Genomic DNA, 22214 nt, shown 5'->3' on the forward strand with positions numbered 1-22214 from the left:
ACCATCAACGGTGCGACTGTGGAGCGTGTGAGCAGCACCAAGTTCCTGGGTGTACACATCACTGAGGATCTCTCCTGGACCAAAAACTCCACTGCACTGGCCAAAAAATCACAGCAGCGTCTCTACTTCCTCCGCAAACTTAAAAGAGCAAGAGCACCAGCCCCAATCATGTACACCTTCTACAGAGGCACTATTGAGAGCATCCTGACCAGCTGCATCACTGTGTGGTTTGGAACCTGCAATGCATCCTGCAGGAAAACACTTCAACGCATAGTGAGAACAGCTGAGAAGATCATTGGTGTCTCTCTCCCCTCCCTTCAGGACATTTACAGCACACGTCTTACCCGTAAAGCCCTCTGCATAACAGCAGATGCCACCCACCCAATGCACAGCTTCTTCAGTCTGCTGCCATCAGGGAGGAGACTGCGCAGTCTCCAGGCCAGGACCAACAGACTGAAAGACAGCTTCATCCATCAGGCTGTCAGGAAGCTGAACTCTCTCCCAGCTCTGCTCCCCGCTCCCTCCCCACGCACCTCCTCCCCTCGCACCTCTGGACTCTGACACACACACACACACACACACACTCATCTGCACTGGTCACTTTATGCAGACACATATACTACCTCCCAATATGTCACTGTCACTTTATCATAATTATCATGTTTACAAGTTCTTTTTGCACTATACTGTTTTTTATCTGCACAACTCTGGTTTACTTTGCACTCATTGCTATATGCCCTTAATGTCACTGTATTGTTTACAATTTTTTTATTACATATGTATATTTCTTAGACTACATTTATGTGCAATGTGTATATACTGTAAATTTTCTAAATTTTCTTTTTTTCTTAAACCCTACTATTTTTTATATATATATTTTATATTAATGTTAAGCACCTTGGGTCTGAGAGTAACGCAATTTCGATTCTCTGTATGTCTTGTACATGTGGCTGAATTGACAATAAAGCTGACTTTGACTTGACTTTGACTTTGACTTGGCACACTTTGGGCACATTAGTACCAATTGAGCATCGTGTCAACGCCACAGCCTATCTGAGTATTGTTGCTGACCATGTCCATCCCTTTATGACGACAGTGTACCCATCTTCTGATGGCTACTTTCAGCAGGATAACACGTATATGCGTGAATCATCTCAGACTGATTTCTTGAACATGACAATGAGTTCACTGTACTCAAATGGTCTCCACAGTCACCAGATCTCAATACAATAGAGCACCTTTGGGATGTGGTGGAACGAGAGATTCACATCATGGATGTGCAGCCGACAAAATCTTCAGCAACTGCAGGATGCTATCATGTCGATATGGAGCAAAATCTCTGAGGAATATTTCCAGTGCCTTGTTGAATCTATGCCGCGACAGATAAAGGCAGTTCTGAAGGCAAAAGGGGGCTATTACGGTACTAGTAAGGTGTACCTAATAAAGTGGCCGGTGAGTGCATATATTGCAACATCAATGCTGAAAGACATATTGTAAGATAAATTTTTCTAAGCATCCAGTAAAAATAACAAGACAAAAATGTCTGACAGTAGCTGAAGGCAGAGATGGCAGTCATAAACAAAAGCACTTACCCTGATGTTCCAGGAACTTTCACATTTGACCAGTTTGAAGTTCTTGCCGAGGTTTGCGCTGTTGCTGATAAAACACACCTTGATGATCTTCACTGTGCTCCTGCTGCTGCTCCTCAAATCTCCAGACATCTCCACATACGTCGTCATCCGCAGATCCACTCAGTCAGCCCTGTGTGAAAGAGAAACGCATTCCAGATCAGACACCAGCTCACACACACACACAGGAAATCAATGCATGATGCAACACACGCTCTGAGGACATGAAGAAACTGTGGACAGTTCACAGTTAAAGTCAGAATTATTTGCCCTCCTGTGAATTTCTTAAATCTTTCCCAAATGATGTTGACCAGAGCAAGGAATTTTTCACAGTATTTCCTATAATATTTTTTCTTCTTGAGAAAGTCTTACTTCTTTTATTTCGGCTAGAATAAAAGCAGTTTTAACTTTTTTAAAGCCATTTTAAAGTCAATATCATTAGCCCCCTTATGATTATCTACAAAACAAACCATGGTTATACAATGACTTGCCTGATTACCCTAATTAACCAAGTTATGTCACTTTAAGCTGAATACTAGTTTCTTGAAAAATATCCAGTCAAATATTAAAATAAAATAAATCAGTTATTAGAAATGAGTTATTAAAACTATTATGTTTATCTGTTGAAAAAAAGTCTACTTTCTGTTGAACAGAAATCGAAGGGGAAAAATATATAGGAGGCTAAAAATTCTAACTTCAACTGTACCTAATAAAGTGGCCAGTGAGGTTTCATTAGTTGACGCATTTATTTACTAACATAAACTAATAATGCACAATACTTGCATTTATTAATCATAGTTTAGCATTTACTAATGCATAATTTAAATCCAAACTCTGAGTTAACATTAAATAACAATGAATGACTTTATTTTTATTATTTAATGTTAATAAAGATGAATAAATACTGTAATGAATGTTTTGTTCATTGAGTATGTTTACATGGACACCAATAATCCGATTGTAATACGATTAAAACAATACCCAGATTGAAAGTCTACCATGTAAACAATGATTTTTGATTACCCTAATCAATAATAATAATAATAATAATAATAATAATAATAGCAATAATAATAATAAAAGCAATAACACAACAACAACAACAATAATAATAATAACAATAACAACAACAACAACAATAATAATGATAATATAAATGATAATAATAACAATAATAATAATAATAACAATAGTAATAATAACAACATCAATAATAATAATAATAATAATAAGAATAACATAGATAATAACAATAATAATATCAATAATAATAAGAATACAAGATAATAACAATAATAATATCAATAATAATAATAATAATAATAATAAAAGCAATAACACAACATCAACAATAATAATAACAACAACAACAACAATAATAATGATAATATAAAGAATAATAATAATAATAACAATAGTAATAATAACAACATCAATAATAATATCAATAATAATAAGAATAACATAGATAATAACAATAATAATATCAATAATAATAATAATAATAATAATAAATTATTAATAATAATAACAACAATAATATTTTTTATTTAAAAAGCAGCAAAAGCATAATATTTAATAACTTTAAATAGGCTTAAATGCTGTTTTATTTCACATTTAATTTATAATTTGCTTTAACTAAACCTTAAATATGATTCTGTCACATTACATAAAGCTCTTCCTGCAGACAGCATGACGTTTCAACATGTCTAAACATGATAAACGAATGCGGCATTTCCTACTGTACATGGACCTGCTCCATGTGTGTGAAGAGTGAACGTTTTATTCCAGTATTTCCTTATGATCATTGAATCACACAACATGACAGCTTTTGTTCATAAAGTCCAATTATGACAACGAAAAAAATACAGGAAGTGATGCGCAGCTCGGCTGATGGAGATTTACTAAACAGAAACTGCTTTAACCAGTCAAACTCTCGAAAAGTGTCGAAAAAGCATCGACCTCAGCTCTGGTTTCCTGTCATGTGCTGCTCAGATCTGACAGAAATTGTGAAGTGTGTGTTAAATTTTCACACATCTGCCATCGCAAGCATGTTTTCTAGAGGAAACCAGTGGAGAACGTTTAAGAAAATGTCTATAAAACAAACAATACGCATGTACTTTAAAATCAGACCACTAAAATGTTCCGTCTGAATCAAATGGAAAAAAGTATAAGCATGACATATTGCAAAAAAATTATGACATATTGATAAAAAAGTTAATATAAATACACTATAAAAGATGATTTGGTGTCTTTGAAAAAATTAAGCAAACCTGTCGCTTTTAAAGCGATTAGTTGACTTTAAAATAAGTGAGTAAACCTGTTACTTTTAAAGCGATTAGTTGACTTTACTCTAAAAGAAACAGGTTTACTCACTTCTTCAGAGTAAAGTCAACTAATCGCTTTAAAAGCAACAGGTTTACTCACTTCTTCAAAGCGATTAGTTGACTCTACTCTGAAGAAGTGAGTAAATCTGTTACTTTTAAAGCGATTAGTTGACTCTACTCTGAAGAAGTGAGTAAATCTGTTACTTTTAAATCGATTAGTTGACTTTACTCTGAAGAAGTGAGTAAACCTGTTGCTTTTAAAGCGATTAGTTGACTTTACTATGAAGAAGTGAGTAAACCTGTTGCTTTTAAAGCGATTAGTTGACTTTACTATGAAGAAGTGAGTAAACCTGTTACTTTTAAAGCAACCCAGGCTCATTGTGGAAACGTAGTCCCGCGGACGATTCTGGAGACCGCGGAATATGTCCCGGCGGGTACGTACGGCTGCAGTTTTTGTTTTTGTTTTTGCGAATCCGCCCGCGCTGTTCTCGCGTGAACCCACCAGAGGCCGCTGTCCGACTGACCGGATGATTGACTGCGCGACCGGCCAATCGGCTGACCCGCCCTCCTCCTTCCCTGAACCCAACTAATTTTACAGATCGACCCGCCCGCCCGCTCGCTTTCCTAAACCCGAGCAACAGTTTACAAAAAGCCGTCCAAAAAAAGAAAAGCCCTGATTTTTTTTTTTCTACCGTGTTTTCGGATTTCACCGCATTCTCACCCTGTCACGAAACTCGTTGACTTAATTTTTGGGATTCTGTTTTTCTCTTACCTGATTGCTGGAACCAATCTTCCCCGGACTCCAAACCGATCGCCGTAGTCGACTCCTCTCTGCATCTCGAGCCTGCCGACAAACACTGTGAGCTGAGTGGACAAACGGGTTGCAGCGGGGAAGCCCTCCACAAGGAGGTAAGCGGTCGGCCGGCAAGCGCAAAAGGGAACAGCGTCACACCGCCCCACAGCGTTCGCTTGAAAAAAATAAACGCAGGACTACGTTTTCAGAATAAGCTTGGGTTGTTTTAAAGAGATTAGTTGACTTTATTTACAAAAAGTGAGTAAATCTGTTGCTTTTAAAAGTGATTAGTTGACTTTACTATGAAGAAGTGAGTAAACCTGTTGCTTTTAAAGCGATTAGTTGACTTTATTCTAAAATAAGTGAGTAAACCAGTTGCTTTTAAAGCGATTAGTTAACTTTACTTAAAACAAGTGAGTAAACGTTGCTTTTAAAGCGATTAGTTGACATTAAAACAAAAGTAAATCTGTTGCTTTTAAAGCGATTAGTTGATTTTACTTTTTAAAAAGTGAGTAAACTGGTTGATTTTAAAGTGATTAGCTGACTTTACTCAGATAAAGTGATTAAGTTCATTGTTTTTAAAGCGATTAGTTGATTTTCCTTTAAAAAAGTGAGTAAACCTGTTGCTTTTAGGGCAATTAATTGACTTGAAACATGAGGAAACACACTGCCCTAAATTATAGTATATGAACTACATGCATAATTTTAAAATTGAAGCTAAAGACAACTTAACAGATCCAAGTTACATCAGATTTACTCACTTTTTTAAGTAAAGTCAACTTGTCACATTTAAGGCAATTAAAAAAAAATCAAGAAAGTTTAAATCAAGTATCAGGCTGATTTTGCTGTGCATTAAAATAAACACAATCATCTCCTGAATATGGAAATATGAATGATGTTTGCAACACATCAGCGTCGCTGCACTTCCTTCTCAGTGTTTGAGTGTGTCTTCAGATTTAAAACATTCACAATCTTTTAATCAAAGCAGAAAATGTAAATGCTTGACAGACCTGAAGTGTGAGCTGATGTTCAGTCCGGCTCTGTGAGTGTGATTGTTGTCCAGTGTTTCTTTAATTCATCTTGAACACTGAGAGACTGAGAGCAGTGAGATGTAGTCCTGACGCGAGTGTTGTGGACACACCCCACGCGTGTCACTCACTTCCTCAAAACACACACCACATACACACACTCATGCGCACACACATACATAGAGTATATATATACACAAACACTCACTGAAACACACATGCGTAAGAACAGACACACGTACCAATACCACATACACTTTCTCTCTCACTCTCTCTCTCTCTCTCTCACACACACACACACATATGTATATGTATAATATATACACACACACACACACACACACACGTTCATATACATACATACATATATAAACACACAGATAGATAGATAGATGGATGGATGGATGGATGGATGGATGGATGGATGGATGGATGGATGGATGGATGGATGGATGGATGGATGGATGGATGGATGGATGGATGGATGGATGGATAGATAGATAGATAGATAGATAGATAGATAGATAGATAGATAGATAGATAGAAGGATGGACGGACAGACGGACGGATGGACGGATGGATGGATAGATGGATCTGCAGGACACCGGCCCTCCAGGACCGAGTTTAGACATCCCTGGTCTATGCCGTTACAAATAGTCCAAGGTGTTCCAAAGCATCCTAATTGATCGGGAACTGCTGTTTTAATCAAATCAACAGGTGATAAACAGAAGCTCTATGCTACTGGTTTGTGGACAGTCATGGCTAAGACTCAGTCGGTGGACCCGAGAACCTAATTACAATAAACAGCACCATGAAAAAAGAGCAATATGTCAAAATTCTCAGCAATAACACCCAAAACACACAGCAAAATGACCAAGAAATGGCTAGTGCACAAAAACATTAACACTTTGCAGTGGCCCAGCCAGAGTCCTGACTTAAACCCAATTCAGAATCTGTGGAGGGAGCTAAAAATCAGGGTGCTGAAGGAGATCCTCCAACCTGAAAAAGTTGGTGCAGATTGATAAAACTAAATGTGCAAAAATAGTCAGCTGGGGGACCAGAGAGCCTAATTACAGTAAACAGAACCACAAAAAATAAACAATACGTCACATATCTTAACTACAACATCTGGCAGTCTGCCCTTGGCCTTGGGCACCAGTGGACATTTCAGCATGACAAACACCCAAAACACACAGCAAAATGACCAAGAAATGGATACTACACAAAAACATTAATGCTTTGCAGTGGCTCAGCCAGAGTCCTGACTTAAACCTAATTGAGAATCTGTGAAGGGAGCTAAAAAACAGGGTGATAAAGGAAACCCTCCAACCTGAAAGAGTTGGTGCACAATGATAAAAGTATATGGTTTTTCAAGTTATTTTCAGTCATGTTGTTGTAATGTTTTGAGTAGACTAGTTACACAATAAAAAAAAAAATCGAAATCGAAATCGTGAATCGGTCAAACTTTATAAAAAACCTAGATTTTTTTTTTGCTAAATCTCCCAGCCCTAATTCTTGCATATGTTTTACGTAGCAGATGCCCTTCCAGCTGCAACCCAATACTGGGAAACATCCATACACACTCATTCACACACGCACTCACTATTTTACTCTATTCAATTCATCTATAGCGCATGTGTTTGGACTGTGGGGGAAACCGGAGCCTACAGAGAAAAACCCAAGCCAACACGGGGAGAAAATTCAAACTCCACACAGAAATGCCAACTGGCCCAGCCAGGACTCAAACCACCGACCTTCTTGCAGTGAGGTGACAGTGCTAACCACTGAGCCACCGCACCGTCCAGAATAAGAAATAATAATTAGTATATATTTTTAAATGTTTTTTTTTTCGAAAAAATAAAATAAAAATAACAATAGCAACAAAACAGCTATCCAAATAATTTTTTTTTAAAAAGCAAACGCATACTGTAAATGTGAAGATGAAATCAAAATAATAAAGATAATATATAACTATTCAATATAATACTGTTCATTATATTTAAATGTACATGTTTCATCACACTTACTAGCATAACAACAATACAAAATAAGTTTTAAATTTTGTTGATTTTTTAATTATAATAAAAATATTTTTAAAAATGTTATATATAATGCATTGTAGAAAGACATTGAGTTAGTAGAAATCAAATGTATATTATAGTTAATAGTAATAACACAACAATTACTTTTATGTATTATTTAGCTTTTGTAAAATAAATAAATAAAATAACAGCAACTACACTTCATTTAATAGACAAATAAATAAATACAAATATATATATACAAATAAATACATATATATATATATATATATATATATATATATATATATATATATATATATATATATATATATATATAGTTGGATGAATAAATGAGGGACTAATTAAAATTAGATTTTAGCTTTTGTAAAATTAATAAATCAAAAAACAATAACTACACTTTAAATGACTGAAGAAAAAATAAACAAATAAATAAAAATAAATAATTATATAATTAGATGAATGAATGAATAAAATTAGATTTTTAGTTTTTGCTAAATAAATGCAATAACAGCAACTACATTTTTAAAAGACAAAAAAAGATTAATTGAAATAATCATTAAAATAAATTAATTTAAATAAAAAACGAACAAATAGAAATACATAAATATACAAATAAAAAAACAAACAAACAAACAAACAAATAAATAAATAAATATAAATGTATGAATAAATAAGTGAATGAATAAATAAAATTAGATTTTTCGCTTTTGTAAAATAAATAATAACAGTAACAACACTTCATTTTAAAGACAAATACATAAAAATAAATAAATAAATAAATAAATAAATATATGAATAAATGAATGAATGAATAAATCAACAAATAAATAAAAATAAATAAATATATGAATGGATAAATTAATGAACGAATAAAATTAGATTTGTATCTTTTGCTAAATAAATAAAATAAAAGCATCTACACTTTTTTGAAAGACAAATTCAATTAAATAAATGAAAATAAAAATGAACAAATCAATATAAATAAATATACAATCAAAGAAACAAACAAACAAATAAAAATAGATGAATAAATGAGTAAATGAATAAATACATTTTGACTTTTAGCTTTTCTAAAATAAAGAAATAAAATACAGCAACTACACTTCATTTAAAAGACATATAAAAGATAAAATAAATAAATAATAACCCAATGAATCAAAATAAATAAATGAATAACAATTAAATAACAACAAAACTAATAAATATATGAATCAATGAATGAATAAATAAAAATAAATTAATAAATAGAAACAAATAAATAAACAAATTAATTAATAAATAAATAAAGTGTGTTGGTTTTCCTGAGTGTGTGTCATAGTTAAAATGTTCAGGATGTCAGAGATACGGAAGTGTGTTTAACAGCAGAGGGTGCTGCTGACAAACACTGCACAAATACACCTTCACATATGAGCGGTTTCAACACTCAACGCTACTAGGAAAATTCTTAGAGATAATGCCATTGTGTGTATGTGAGTGTGAGTGCATATGTGTGGGTCTATATGTCTCATATGATCATCATATTCTTCAGCTGTAGGATGAAGAATTATGAAACTTCAGTCAGAGTTTCATCACGTCTCTTTCACTTTCTGTAAGGGTAAGCACTTGTTGTTTTTAACCTCATTTTTAGCCTAAAGGAGATTTACATTTACACATTGTCTCATGTTTAAGCAAAAAATATGTGTTCAAACATAAAAATATATTAACATAAATCTCCTTTGGGCTAAAAAAAAATCTTGCTTTGATAACGCAAGGACATCAATTTCAAATATTCAGCTGCTTGCTTTTGTTTACTTGTTTTGTTTTATTATTATATACTGTATTGAAAAGTCTAATCTCCATTAAAGTGTGCTAGTTTGTTCAGCTTGTTAACTGCAGAAGGAAGCAGAGTTTCAGTTAACAGGTGCAGCTTCATGATCAGATAAAATGATGATGATGATGATGAAAACCCCATTGCAAAAACAAGTGTGATAGTTTCATTATATCTATAAGATGAACTTAGTGAAATTAAACCAAGGCTAATGGAGGAAAATAACATGTAAAGCCTTTAAAAACACATTCCATTATTTGCATTTAAATATGTGGAGCACAAAGCCAGTCATAAGTATCACTGTTTAGAAATTGAGATTTATACATGATCTGAAAGGTAAATAAACCTTGCATCATTGCATTGTTTGTTATGATTGGACACTATATGGCCAAAATATATCTATCTCAATAAAGAGTTTGATTTATTTTTATAAGATGAACTTGAACGAGTAATCGAATGTGGAATGTGTTTTTAAAAGCTTTACATTATTTATATTTAAATATGTGGAGCACACAATTATTCATAAGTATCACTGTTTTAGAAATTGAGAGTTTTACATGATCTGAAAGCTAAATGAACTTTCTATTAACGCATTGTTTGTTATAATTAGACAGTATTTGGCCTGAAATACCTCTGTTTCAATAAAGAGTTTCATTTTTTTAATAAGGCCAGCTCTGATATGCAACGTATGTTTTGTTTTGTTTTTAATTATACATTATATTTATGTAAATATGTCGATCACAAAACCAGTCATAAGTTGAAATTATTGCACTGATTGTTATGATTAGACAATATTTGGCCCAAAATACATCTGTTTCAATAAAGAGTTTGATTCTTTTTTTATAAGACAAACGTAAACACGGACTAGTTGAGTAATCGAATGTTAAAATGTGTGTTTTTAAAAGCTTTACATTATTATTTATTTAAATATGTGGAGCACAAAGCCAGTCATAAGTATCACTGTTTAGAAATTGAGATTTATACATGATCTAAAAGCTAAATAATCTTTCCATTAATGTATTATTTGTTATGATTGGACACTATTTGTCCCGAAATACATCTGTTTTAATAGAGAGTTTGATTCTTTTTTTAATAAGACAAACGTAAACAGACTAGTTGAGTAATTGAATGTTAAAATGTGTGTTTTTAAAAGCTTTACATTATTATTTATTTAAATATGTGGAGCACAAAACCAGTCATAAGTTTTTTTTTTAGAAATTGAGATTTATACATGATCTGAAAGCTAAATAATTTTTCCATTAATGTAATATTTGTTATGATCGGCCAATAATTGTCCCGAAATACATCTGTTTCAATAAAAAGTTAGATTTTTTTAATAAGACGAACCTAGTCGAACTTAAACAAGGGCTAGTTGTGTAATCGAGTGTAGAATAAGGTTGTCATGATACAGGAATCCGTTATCAATCCATACTGAAATTTTTAAAACGTTCATTTCTGATAGCGATTGCTATAGATTGGTATTGAATTCCAGTATTGTGACAACCCCAATGGGCAATGTCTTTTATTTATTTTTTTAGCTTTACATTATTATTTGCTTAAATATGTGGAGCACAAAGCCAGTCAAAAGTATCACTGTTTAGAAATTGAGATTTATACAAGATCTGAAGGGTAAATAAACCTTGCATCATTGCATTGTTTGTTATGATTGGACACTATATGGCCAAAATATATCTATTTCAATAAAGAGCTTAATTTATTTTTATAAGATGAACTTGAACGAGTAATCGAATGTGGAATGTGTTTTTAAAAGCTTTACATTATTTATATTTAAATATGTGGAGCACACAATTATTCATAAGTATCACTGTTTTAGAAACATGATCTGAAAGCTAAATAAACTTGGATTATTGCATTGTTTGTTATGATTAGACAATATTTGGCCTGAAATACCTCTGTTTCAATAAACAGTTTAATTTTTTTATAAGGCGAGCTCTAATGTGCAATGTGTTTTTAGTTTTTTTTATTTTACATTATATTTATGTAAATATGTCGATCACATTGATCATAAGTTGAAATTTTTGCACTGATTGTTATGATTAGACAATTTTTGGCCCAAAATACATCTGTTTTAATAAAGAGTTTGATTCTTTTTTATAAGACAAACGTAAACACAGACTAGTTGAGTAATTGAATGTTAAAATGTGTGTTTTTAAAAGCTTTACATTATTATTTATTTAAATATGTGGAGCACAAAACCAGTCTTAGTTGTTTTTTTTTTTTAGAAATTGAGATTTATACATGATCTAAAAGCTAAATACTCTTTCCATTAATGTATTATTTGTTATGATTGGACACTATTTGTCTCGAAATACATCTGTTTCAATAAAGAGTTTGATTCTTTTTTTATAAGACAAACGTAAACACGGACTAGTTGAGTAATCGAATGTTAAAATGTGTGTTTTTAAAAGCTTTACATTATTATTTATTTAAATATGTGGAGCACAAAACCAGTCATAAGTTTTTTTTTTAGAAATTGAGATTTATACATGATCTGAAAGCTAAATAATTTTTCCATTAATGTAATATTTGTTATGATCGGCCAATAATTGTCCCGAAATACATCTGTTTCAATAAAAAGTTAGATTTTTTTAATAAGACGAACCTAGTCGAACTTAAACAAGGGCTAGTTGTGTAATCGAGTGTAGAATAAGGTTGTCATGATACAGGAATCCGTTATCAATCCATACTGAAATTTTTAAAACGTTCATTTCTGATAGCGATTGCTATAGATTGGTATTGAATTCCAGTATTGTGACAACCCCAATGGGCAATGTCTTTTATTTATTTTTTTAGCTTTACATTATTATTTGCTTAAATATGTGGAGCACAAAGCCAGTCAAAAGTATCACTGTTTAGAAATTGAGATTTATACAAGATCTGAAGGGTAAATAAACCTTGCATCATTGCATTGTTTGTTATGATTGGACACTATATGGCCAAAATATATCTATTTCAATAAAGAGCTTAATTTATTTTTATAAGATGAACTTGAACGAGTAATCGAATGTGGAATGTGTTTTTAAAAGCTTTACATTATTTATATTTAAATATGTGGAGCACACAATTATTCATAAGTATCACTGTTTTAGAAACATGATCTGAAAGCTAAATAAACTTGGATTATTGCATTGTTTGTTATGATTAGACAATATTTGGCCTGAAATACCTCTGTTTCAATAAACAGTTTAATTTTTTTATAAGGCGAGCTCTAATGTGCAATGTGTTTTTAGTTTTTTTTATTTTACATTATATTTATGTAAATATGTCGATCACATTGATCATAAGTTGAAATTTTTGCACTGATTGTTATGATTAGACAATTTTTGGCCCAAAATACATCTGTTTTAATAAAGAGTTTGATTCTTTTTTATAAGACAAACGTAAACACAGACTAGTTGAGTAATTGAATGTTAAAATGTGTGTTTTTAAAAGCTTTACATTATTATTTATTTAAATATGTGGAGCACAAAACCAGTCTTAGTTGTTTTTTTTTTTTAGAAATTGAGATTTATACATGATCTAAAAGCTAAATACTCTTTCCATTAATGTATTATTTGTTATGATTGGACACTATTTGTCTCGAAATACATCTGTTTCAATAAAGAGTTTGATTCTTTTTTTATAAGACAAACGTAAACACGGACTAGTTGAGTAATCGAATGTTAAAATGTGTGTTTTTAAAAGCTTTACATTATTATTTATTTAAATATGTGGAGCACAAAACCAGTCATAAGTTTTTTTTTTAGAAATTGAGATTTATACATGATCTGAAAGCTAAATAATTTTTCCATTAATGTAATATTTGTTATGATCGGCCAATAATTGTCCTGAAATACATCTGTTTCAATAAAAAGTTAGATTTTTTTAATAAGACGAACCTAGTCGAACTTAAACAAGGGCTAGTTGTGTAATCGAGTGTAGAATAAGGTTGTCATGATACAGGAATCCGTTATCAATCCATACTGAAATTTTTAAAACGTTCATTTCTGATAGCGATTGCTATAGATTGGTATTGAATTCCAGTATTGTGACAACCCCAATGGGCAATGTCTTTTATTTATTTTTTTAGCTTTACATTATTATTTGCTTAAATATGTGGAGCACAAAGCCAGTCAAAAGTATCACTGTTTAGAAATTGAGATTTATACAAGATCTGAAGGGTAAATAAACCTTGCATCATTGCATTGTTTGTTATGATTGGACACTATATGGCCAAAATATATCTATCTCAATAAAGAGTTTGATTTATTTTTATAAGATGAACTTAAACGAGTATTTGAATGTGGAATGTGTTTTTAAAAGCTTTACATTATTTATATTTAAATATGTGGAGCACACAATTATTCATAAGTATCACTGTTTTAGAAACATCATCTGAAAGCTAAATAAACTTGGATTATTGCATTGTTTGTTATGATTAGACAATATTTGGCCTGAAATACCTCTGTTTCAATAAAGAGTTTGATTTTTTTTATAAGGCGAGCTCTAATGTGCAATGTGTTTTTAGTTTTTTTTATTTTACATTATATTTATGTGAATATGTTGATCACATTGATCATAAGTTGAAATTATTGCACTGATTGTTATGATTAGACAATATTTGGCCCAAAATACATCTGTTTCAATAAAGATTTTGATTCTTTTTTTATAAGACAAACGTAAACACGGACTAGTTGAGTAATCGAATGTTAAAATGTGTGTTTTTAAAAGCTTTACATTATTATTTATTTAAATATGTGGAGCACAAAACCAATCATAAGTTGTTTTTTTTAGAAATTGAGATTTATACATGATCTGAAAGCTAAATAATCTTTCCATTAATGTACTGTTTGTTATGATCGGCCGATAATTGTCCTGAAATACATCTGTTTCAATAGAGAGCTTGATTCTTTTTTTATAAAACAAACGTAAACATGGGCTAGTTGAGTAATTAAATGTTAAGTGTGTTTTTACATTTACATTTAGTCATTTAGCAGACGCTTTTATCCAAAGCGACTTACAAATGAGGACAAGGAAGCAATTTACACAACCAAGAGCAACAATGAATAAGTGCTATAAGCAAGTTTCAGGTCTGTAAAGTCTAAGAAGGGAAGTATTAGTAGTATTAGTATTTTTTTTTTTTGTACAGTTAGTGTGATATTCAGAGAGGCAATTACAGATTAGGAAGTGAAGTGGAGACTAAATAGTTGAGTTTTTAGTCGTTTCTTGAAAGTAGCGAGTGACTCTGCTGTTCTGATGCAGTTAGGGAGTTCATTCCACCAACTGGGCAGATTGAGCGTGAGCGTTCGCGAAAGTGATTTCTTCCCCCTTTGGGATGGAACCACGAGGCGATGTTCATTCACAGAACGCAAGTTTCTGGAGGGCACATAGATCTGCAGAAGTGAGAGCAAATAAGAAGGAGCAAGGCCAGAAGTCACTTTGTAGGCAAACATCAGAGCTTTGAATTTGATGCGAGCAGCAACTGGTAGCCAGTGCAAACGGATGAGTAGCAGCGGAGTGACGTGCTCGTTTAGGTTCATTGAAGACAACTCGTGCTGCTGCATTCTGGAGCAGTTGAAGAGGCTTGATAGAGTTAGCTGGAAGCCCAGCTAGTAGAGAGTTGCAGTAATCCAGTTTGGAGAGAACAAGAGCTTGAACAAGGAGTTGAGCTGCATGTTCAGATAAGAAGGGTCGGATCTTTCTGATGTTATAGAGTGTGAATCTGCACGATCGAGCAGTTCTAGAGATGTGGTCAGAGAAGCTTTACATTATTTTAGTAAAGCTTTTTTTAAAAGCTTTACATTATTTGTATTTAAATATGTGGAGCACAAAACCAATCCTAAGCATTCACTGTTTAGAAATTGATCTGAAAGCTAAACAAACTTTGCATTAATCTATTGTTTGTTACAGGAAAATATTTGGCCTGAAATACACTCACTGGCCACTTTATTAGGCCACAACAGACCGTTAACGCAAATTTCTGATCAGCCAATCACATGGCAGCAACTCAATGCATTTAGGCATGTAGACAGGGTCAAGACGATCTGCTGCAGTTCAAACCGAGCATCAGAATGGGGAAGAAAGGGGATTTAAGTGACTTTAAACGTGGCATGGTTGTTGGTGCCAGGCTGTTCTGAGTATTTCAGAAACTGCTGATCTACTGGGATTTTCACGCACAACCATCTCTAGGGTTTACAGAGAATGGTCTGACAAAGAAAAAATATCTAGTAAGTAGCAGTTCTGTGGGCTCAAACACCTTGTTGATGCCAGAGGTCAGAGGAGAATGGCCAGACTGGTTCCAGCTGATAGAAAGGCAACAGTAACTCAAATAACCACTCGCTACAACCGAGGTCTGCAGAAGAGCATCTCTGAACACACAACACATCCAACCTTGAGACGGGTGGGCTACAGCAGCAGAAGACCACGCCGGGTGCCACATCTGTCAGCTAAGAACAGGAAACTGAGGCTACAATTCACAAAAGGTCACCAAAATTGCACAATAGAAGATTGGAGAAATGTTGCCTGGTCTGATGAGTCTCGATTTCTGCTGCGATCTTCGGATGGTCGGGTCAAAATTTGGCAATAACAACATGAAAGCATGGATCCATCCTGCCTTGTATTAATGGTTCAGGCTGCAGGTGGTGGTGTGGGGATATTTTCTTGGCACACTTTGGGCCCATCAGTACCAATTAAGTATCGTGTCAACACCACAACCTACCTGAGTAGTGTTGCTGACCATGTCCATTTCTTTATGACCACAGTGTACTCATCTCAGACTGGTTTCTTAAACATGACAATGAGAGTCACTGCACTCAAATGGCCTCCACAGCCACCAGAACTCAATTCAATAGAGCACCTTTGGGATGTGTTGGAATGGGAGATTCGCGTCATGGATGTGCAGCTGAAAAATCCGAATATCTGGAATCTGAGACAAAAAAAATTCAAATATTGAAAAAGAAAGTCACATTTAAAGTTCTTAGCAATGCATATTACTAAACAAACCTAACATTTTGGTATATTAACAGCAGGAAATGTACAAAAAGTCTTAAAGGAACACGACCTTTACTTGATATTCTCTCAATTGTGACCCATACAACGTATATTTTTGGCTATTGCTAAAAGTGCAGCCCTGCAACATAAGACTGGTTTTGTGGTTCAGGGTCACACTATATGACTGATTAAGCTCATGCTTTCAGCTCAGTCTACTATGTAATTGCGAGCATGTTTATAAGTACATGATTTATATTTAAAGCCGTCGAGGTGCTGCATCTACACCACACCTACATAACAGTTACATCAACCAATTCTGGCTAATGTTAGACAATTTGCATCCGCGTAAATCCATTCAGCATGTGTTACCAGTAAAATGAATGTACAAGCGTTTTCTATAACATAAAATATCTGTCACAAAACTTACACTGACTTGCGGCCAATTTATTAGGTACATCATTAAGGCAAAAATTGAATCAGCTGATCATATGAAAGTGGTCCAAACCTCCAAACTGGTCTGACTCGGGTTGCTATATCTTTTCTAAATGATCAGACACATAAATACAAAGAGAGACCTTCACTTTTACCTTCACTTGCATAGTTTGTGAATGAACAGGCTGACGTGTACTATTGCAGACGCGATCATGAGGCTGTTTTTGCAGTAAACAATCAGAGAACAGAAGAAAGTGCATCACTATCATTTTAATACAGTATACTAATAAGGAAATTCAATAATTATAATATAATATTGAGATCTCGCGGCCCACCTGCAGGATCGCTGATCGCTACCAACTCTTTAATATATCTGCTTAGCTCTCCAAATTAAAGTCCTGAGAGTTGTAAAGCCGGGGAGTGACACTGACAACAGAAGGTAGGATCCAATGTGCAGGTTTATTCACAGTCAGGCAAGCAGTGGTCAATACGGGAGCAAACAGGTGTGTGAGGACAATCCAGAGTCATAGTCAATTTTAACAAGCAAGAGGTCGAAAGGCAGGCGGCAGACAAGGAAAACTAAATAAACAAGGCTAGGTTCAAAACACAGGAAACCAAGACCAGGATAACGCGTTGTAATGTCACCTTACAGATGAACAAGACTCGGCAACATGTGTGTGGAAAAGAGGGGTTTAAATAGTCCAAATAATTATTGTGTGGGTGGTTACAGCTATGAGAGTTCAGTCTATGACAAGGTTCAGGTGGTGAATGCAATCAAGTTAGGTGAATGAGCATGGGTGTCAGGAAGAAGTGAATGTATGAAAATGTAGTCCAGGAAAAGTGTAGTTCTAAGTGTGTGTGTGTTTACCAGCGACATCTGGTGGTTGTTCGCTGGTAACCATGACATGAGTGTTTTATAATGGACGCGCGCCCATATAGGAGGATCTAGCGAGGCTCAATGGTGTTTCTGCATGCCATATCATGTAAAATGAACTTGCATATGAGCTCGCATATGACGTGCTCTGGCGGAGCTGTTCAATATTTTTGTCAGCGACCCCCCAATAATATCCTGCTGCCGACTCGACCGCCATCAGATTGACGCATTTCAACAGATTTAGGGTGTTTTACTGTATTTTACATTTGTCTGTATGTTTTTGGATAGTATATATTTAATAGTAGATATTCAGTCAGTCCAGTTTAAAGCAGAAGCTGCTCTTTTGTAATCTCTGTTGACCTGTGGTTCTCTTTGAATCTGTGTACTTAAAAAAAAAATTATATACAATTGAAGTCAGAATTATTAGCCCCTCTGAATTATTAGCTCCCTGTTTATTTTCTTCCCAATTTCTGTATAACAGAGGGATTTCTTCAACACATTTCTGAACATAATAGTTTTCACTTATTTCTAATAACTGATTTATTTTATCTTTGTCATGATGACAGTAAATAATATTCGACTTGATATTTTTTAAGACACTTCTATACAGCTTAAAGTGACATTTAAAGGCTTAACTAGGGTAATTAGGTTAACTAGGCAGGTTAAGCCTGGTTTATACTTCTGCGTCAAGTGACCAGCGCGACCCACGGCGGATTTATACTTCTGCGCGCTGTCTCTGTTGGTCTGCATTAACACTTCCAAAACGCTAGTTGGCAGTGAGGTGTAAATGTTCCTCTGTGTCGAGCTTCTTCACTGCTGTTTTGCTTTTCCTGAACACTTCCTGGATGTACAAGTGGCTCAAACTCGCTCATTTTGAGGCAGGAACCAGCGGAAGTGCAAGAACTCTAACTATGAGGTAAACACAAAACAAAACTTTCCATCCGGAGCTCCTTCACGGGACTCCACACTTGTAAACAAACACTCCATCAGGGTTGCCCTATTCGCGCGGCTCTTGGTCCCGCCCAGACTCGTCAGTGATACCAAGCCAACCAATCACAGAGCTTGTGCTACGCGTTGTTGTGAAGTGTAGTTATATTTTTTGAGAGGTGCACGTCAGCGACGCTGACGGCCAAGGCGAAGGGCTATGCGTCAACGCCGTAGCATACGCCGCCATTTGACACAGAAGTATAAATCAGCCTTTAGAGTAATTAGGCTGAATATTGTATATCGATGGCTTGTTCTGTAGACTATTGAAAGGGGATAATAATTTTGACCTTAAAATGGTGTTTAAAAAATAAAAAACTTCTTTTATTGTAGCCGAAATAAAACAAATAAAGACTTTCTCCAGAAGAAAAAATATTATCAGACATACTGTGAAAATTTCCTTGCTCTGTGTAACATCATTTGGGAAATATTTAAAAAAGGAAAAAAAAATCAAAGGGGGGCTAATAATTCTGACTTCAACTGTATATCTATATAGTTTTAGTTTTATATATAATTAAATATATAATGCTGGTAATAGAAAATAATAGAAGGCACAACAACCATTTATACAAACATTTTAGAGAATGTTCGCCGGCTTTTATGAGGAGAGTGTTTTATTCCGCTTTCGATTTTAAAAGACGGAGATGAACTGGTTGAGCCTGTCCGACTGTCAGTGAGTGGCAAATGAAAACAACCCTTACCTCAAAACTCCCTGCATTATAAGAACAAGAAAACACAATGTGCAGTCGGGAGTGTAGCATGCATTCATAGTGTTTTTTTGCGCAGTGACGCTACCTTGACTGAGTCTGATTTACTATACAATAAACGTCAACTGCACTTCACGAAAGACAGAGTTGAGATGCCGTTCTTTTATCCAACATGGATGCTATGGGGATAAACAAGAGACGAAAAAGACACCAAGACTTTAAGTATGGTGAGAATAAATGAATGACAGCTTCTAAAATTGTCTGAGAGGCATCTCCTTTTTGCCAAGTAGGCCTACCTTGTGATTTATCTGCTAACGTAAGCTATTTTTTAAATTAGAATTATAATGTGTATAACTATACATTTATATTAGCCTACTTCATAATACCAATAGATCTGATAAGCTCTTTCTATTAATGGACAATGCACAGATATTAGCCCCTTTCACACAGCGATACCGGTAAATATCTGGGAAATTTCCAGAACGACTTTACCGGTAAATAAAAAAAAAAGCGATGTTCACACAGGCGAGGAGGTTACGGAATTTTTCCGGAAAAGAGCATTCACACATCCATTCCAAAATACCGGTAAATTCTGACATCACTAACCAGAAATGACCTCTAAACGGCTGCGCTTGTGTTTGTAAACATTTAACTACATCACAAACTCTGTGGATGGATCACTATTGTGAACAACTTCGATGGAAACATATAGAGAAACACTTTCGCATGTCGAGATGTTCATGATATGTGTGTGCTGGCGCTCATGGGCTGTTTCACGGGCACACACAAAGCTTGAAGGTAAACAAACAACGGCTTATCATAAGCATCTCATCGATAATTAATTACACGGTTGGCAATAAGATGAACATATAAACGTTCTCTGACTAATTTCTAGCAGCTAAATGTGTCTGGAAAAATATTCAAAGGCTTTTATTCTCATAAACCGCACGGACGTTAATGCGTTCTGATTGGCTAAAGCAGACGTCTCACGTCATCACATTCTAGAAGTGAACGCGCTCTTTCCGGCAATCTTCCTTCTGCATTCACACAGCGCAGCATTCCGGCATATTACCGGTAATGTTACAACTTCTCTTTCCGTAAAATAGCCAGAACGAATTTACCGGTATTTTCAAAAAGGGCCTGTTCACACATACACACCTTTCCAGAAAACTGCCGGTAATTTTCCGGAAAGGTGTGTATGTGTGAAAGGGGCTATTGATGTTTCACAATGTTTTAAACTACAATATTTAAATCTACCAAGCTTAGCTTACAATGCTTACAATACTCTACTTACATTAAATCTAAATCCCAAAAATCAGAAATGACAGCAGATTGTTAAGATTGAATTAATGTCAGTTTTAATGTTATTGATTAATGCACTTACTTAACAGATTTCATTAATTCATTTTCCTTCTGCTTTTTCCCTGGTTTACCACAGTGGAATGAACCGCCACTTACTTGACAGATTTATGTATTTAATTTCAGGTGATGAGTAAATAATTTCTAATAGCATCTTTAGTGATTTTGTCTTTAATGTGGATTTAGAGGTTTTTGCAAAAAAAAAAAAAAAAACAGAAGTGGATTTAGCTGGTTTTGACGTCAGAGAAAATGTACATTTTTAAAAACCAAAGAAATGTGTAAATTGACATTTATGAAAAAAGGGTATTTTATTTACCAGCTATTAACCTTATCATTACATATAAAATGAAACATTTATTCATTCATTTTCTTTGCGGCTTAGTCCCTTTATTAATCTGGGAGGAAACCCACGCAAACGCAGGGAGAACATGCAAACTCCACACAAAAATGCCAACTGACCCAGCCGAGAATCGAACCAGCAACCTTCTTGCTGTGAGGCAAACGTGCTACCCACTGCGCCACCATGCAGCCCCATAAAATGACACATCTGAACCTAACCAGACGAGCAGATGTTCATCCGCTTCAGAAAGGTCAAATTATTAAAAACAATTAAACCAAAACTCAACTAAAACTACTGAAACTGGAGGGATAGTTCATGCAAAAATTAAAACTTACTCTATTTACTCTCCCACAAGTGGTTCCACCCAAAACCCAAAAGTAGATATTTTGAAGAATGATGTAACCATTGACTTCCACAGTAGGAAAAACAAACACTATGGAAGTCAATAGTTGACACCTTTCATCAAAAATGCATCATTATCTGAGAGTACAGCTTTTAATCAAGCCCGTTTTCGAACCCTCACCCAGTTTATGAAACTACACCGAATAACGAATGACACAAATAATAGCAGGTTGAAAAAATAGCTTGTGGTCATATGCCGGAAATCTCTCTGCTTAAAAAGAGAGAGATGACATTTCCTGAACTTCCTTGAACCCTCTAAGGCCATTCGCTGTAGCTATAAAAGGACACCAAATCCTTAGTCAGCACTATCGACTCGACTTACTTCCCATTTCAGATCAGCTTTTAAGTTATTGCCTTTTTTATTTTGTAATCCGCCTGCCTTTATTTTTTTATGACGATGTTCGGTGCATTTAAGGTCAGCCTTCAGTCAAAATAGAAACGAGAGGTAAGCATTATCATCTCATTTTATGTTATCTACATGCAACATCTTCTTAAAAA

The 22214-nt window shown here is 34.3% G+C and overlaps 2 protein-coding genes and 1 long non-coding RNA gene across 12 annotated transcripts in view; 1 reads left to right on the forward strand and 2 right to left on the reverse strand.

Moving 5' to 3' along the window:
• The window catches only part of ptk2ba (protein tyrosine kinase 2 beta, a), a 92429-nt gene extending 86592 nt beyond the window's left edge, over positions 1 to 5837 (reverse strand). For 2 of the 5 annotated variants that reach the window (XR_012393197.1, XM_005158577.6), the window contains exons 1-2: positions 5759 to 5837; positions 1593 to 1761 (exon numbers count right to left, since the gene is read on the reverse strand). Coding sequence is in view for 4 of the 5 variants with exons in the window: in XM_005158577.6 (XP_005158634.1) it covers positions 1593 to 1739 (147 nt within the window). In the remaining variant the exon portion in view is untranslated. Of the gene's footprint in view, positions 1 to 1592; positions 1762 to 4727; positions 5017 to 5068 lie in introns of all 5 variants that reach the window. The other 3 variants (XM_068214505.2, XM_068214506.2, XM_073928102.1) reach the window with 3 other exon arrangements.
• Positions 5838 to 9252: 3415 nt separating this feature from the next.
• LOC100535969 (transcriptional-regulating factor 1) overlaps positions 9253 to 22214 on the forward strand; it is a 62701-nt gene continuing 49739 nt past the window's right edge. For 3 of the 6 annotated variants that reach the window (XM_068214507.2, XM_068214508.2, XM_073928098.1), the window contains exon 1: positions 9253 to 9415. The gene's annotated coding sequence lies outside the window, so the exon portion shown is untranslated. Of the gene's footprint in view, positions 9416 to 21924; positions 22162 to 22214 lie in introns of those variants that run through there. The other 3 variants (XM_009292797.5, XM_073928100.1, XM_073928097.1) reach the window with 2 other exon arrangements.
• Positions 14603 to 22214, reverse strand: part of LOC141378504 (uncharacterized) — a 70698-nt gene continuing 63086 nt past the window's right edge. Inside the window, exon 7 of the long non-coding RNA XR_012393204.1 lies at positions 14603 to 16553. This is a non-coding gene — a long non-coding RNA (uncharacterized lncRNA). The remainder of the gene's footprint in view (positions 16554 to 22214) is intronic.

This window comes from Danio rerio, chromosome 17 (genome assembly GCF_049306965.1).
Source record: "Danio rerio strain Tuebingen ecotype United States chromosome 17, GRCz12tu, whole genome shotgun sequence".
NCBI classification, from domain to species: Eukaryota; Metazoa; Chordata; class Actinopteri; order Cypriniformes; family Danionidae; genus Danio; species Danio rerio.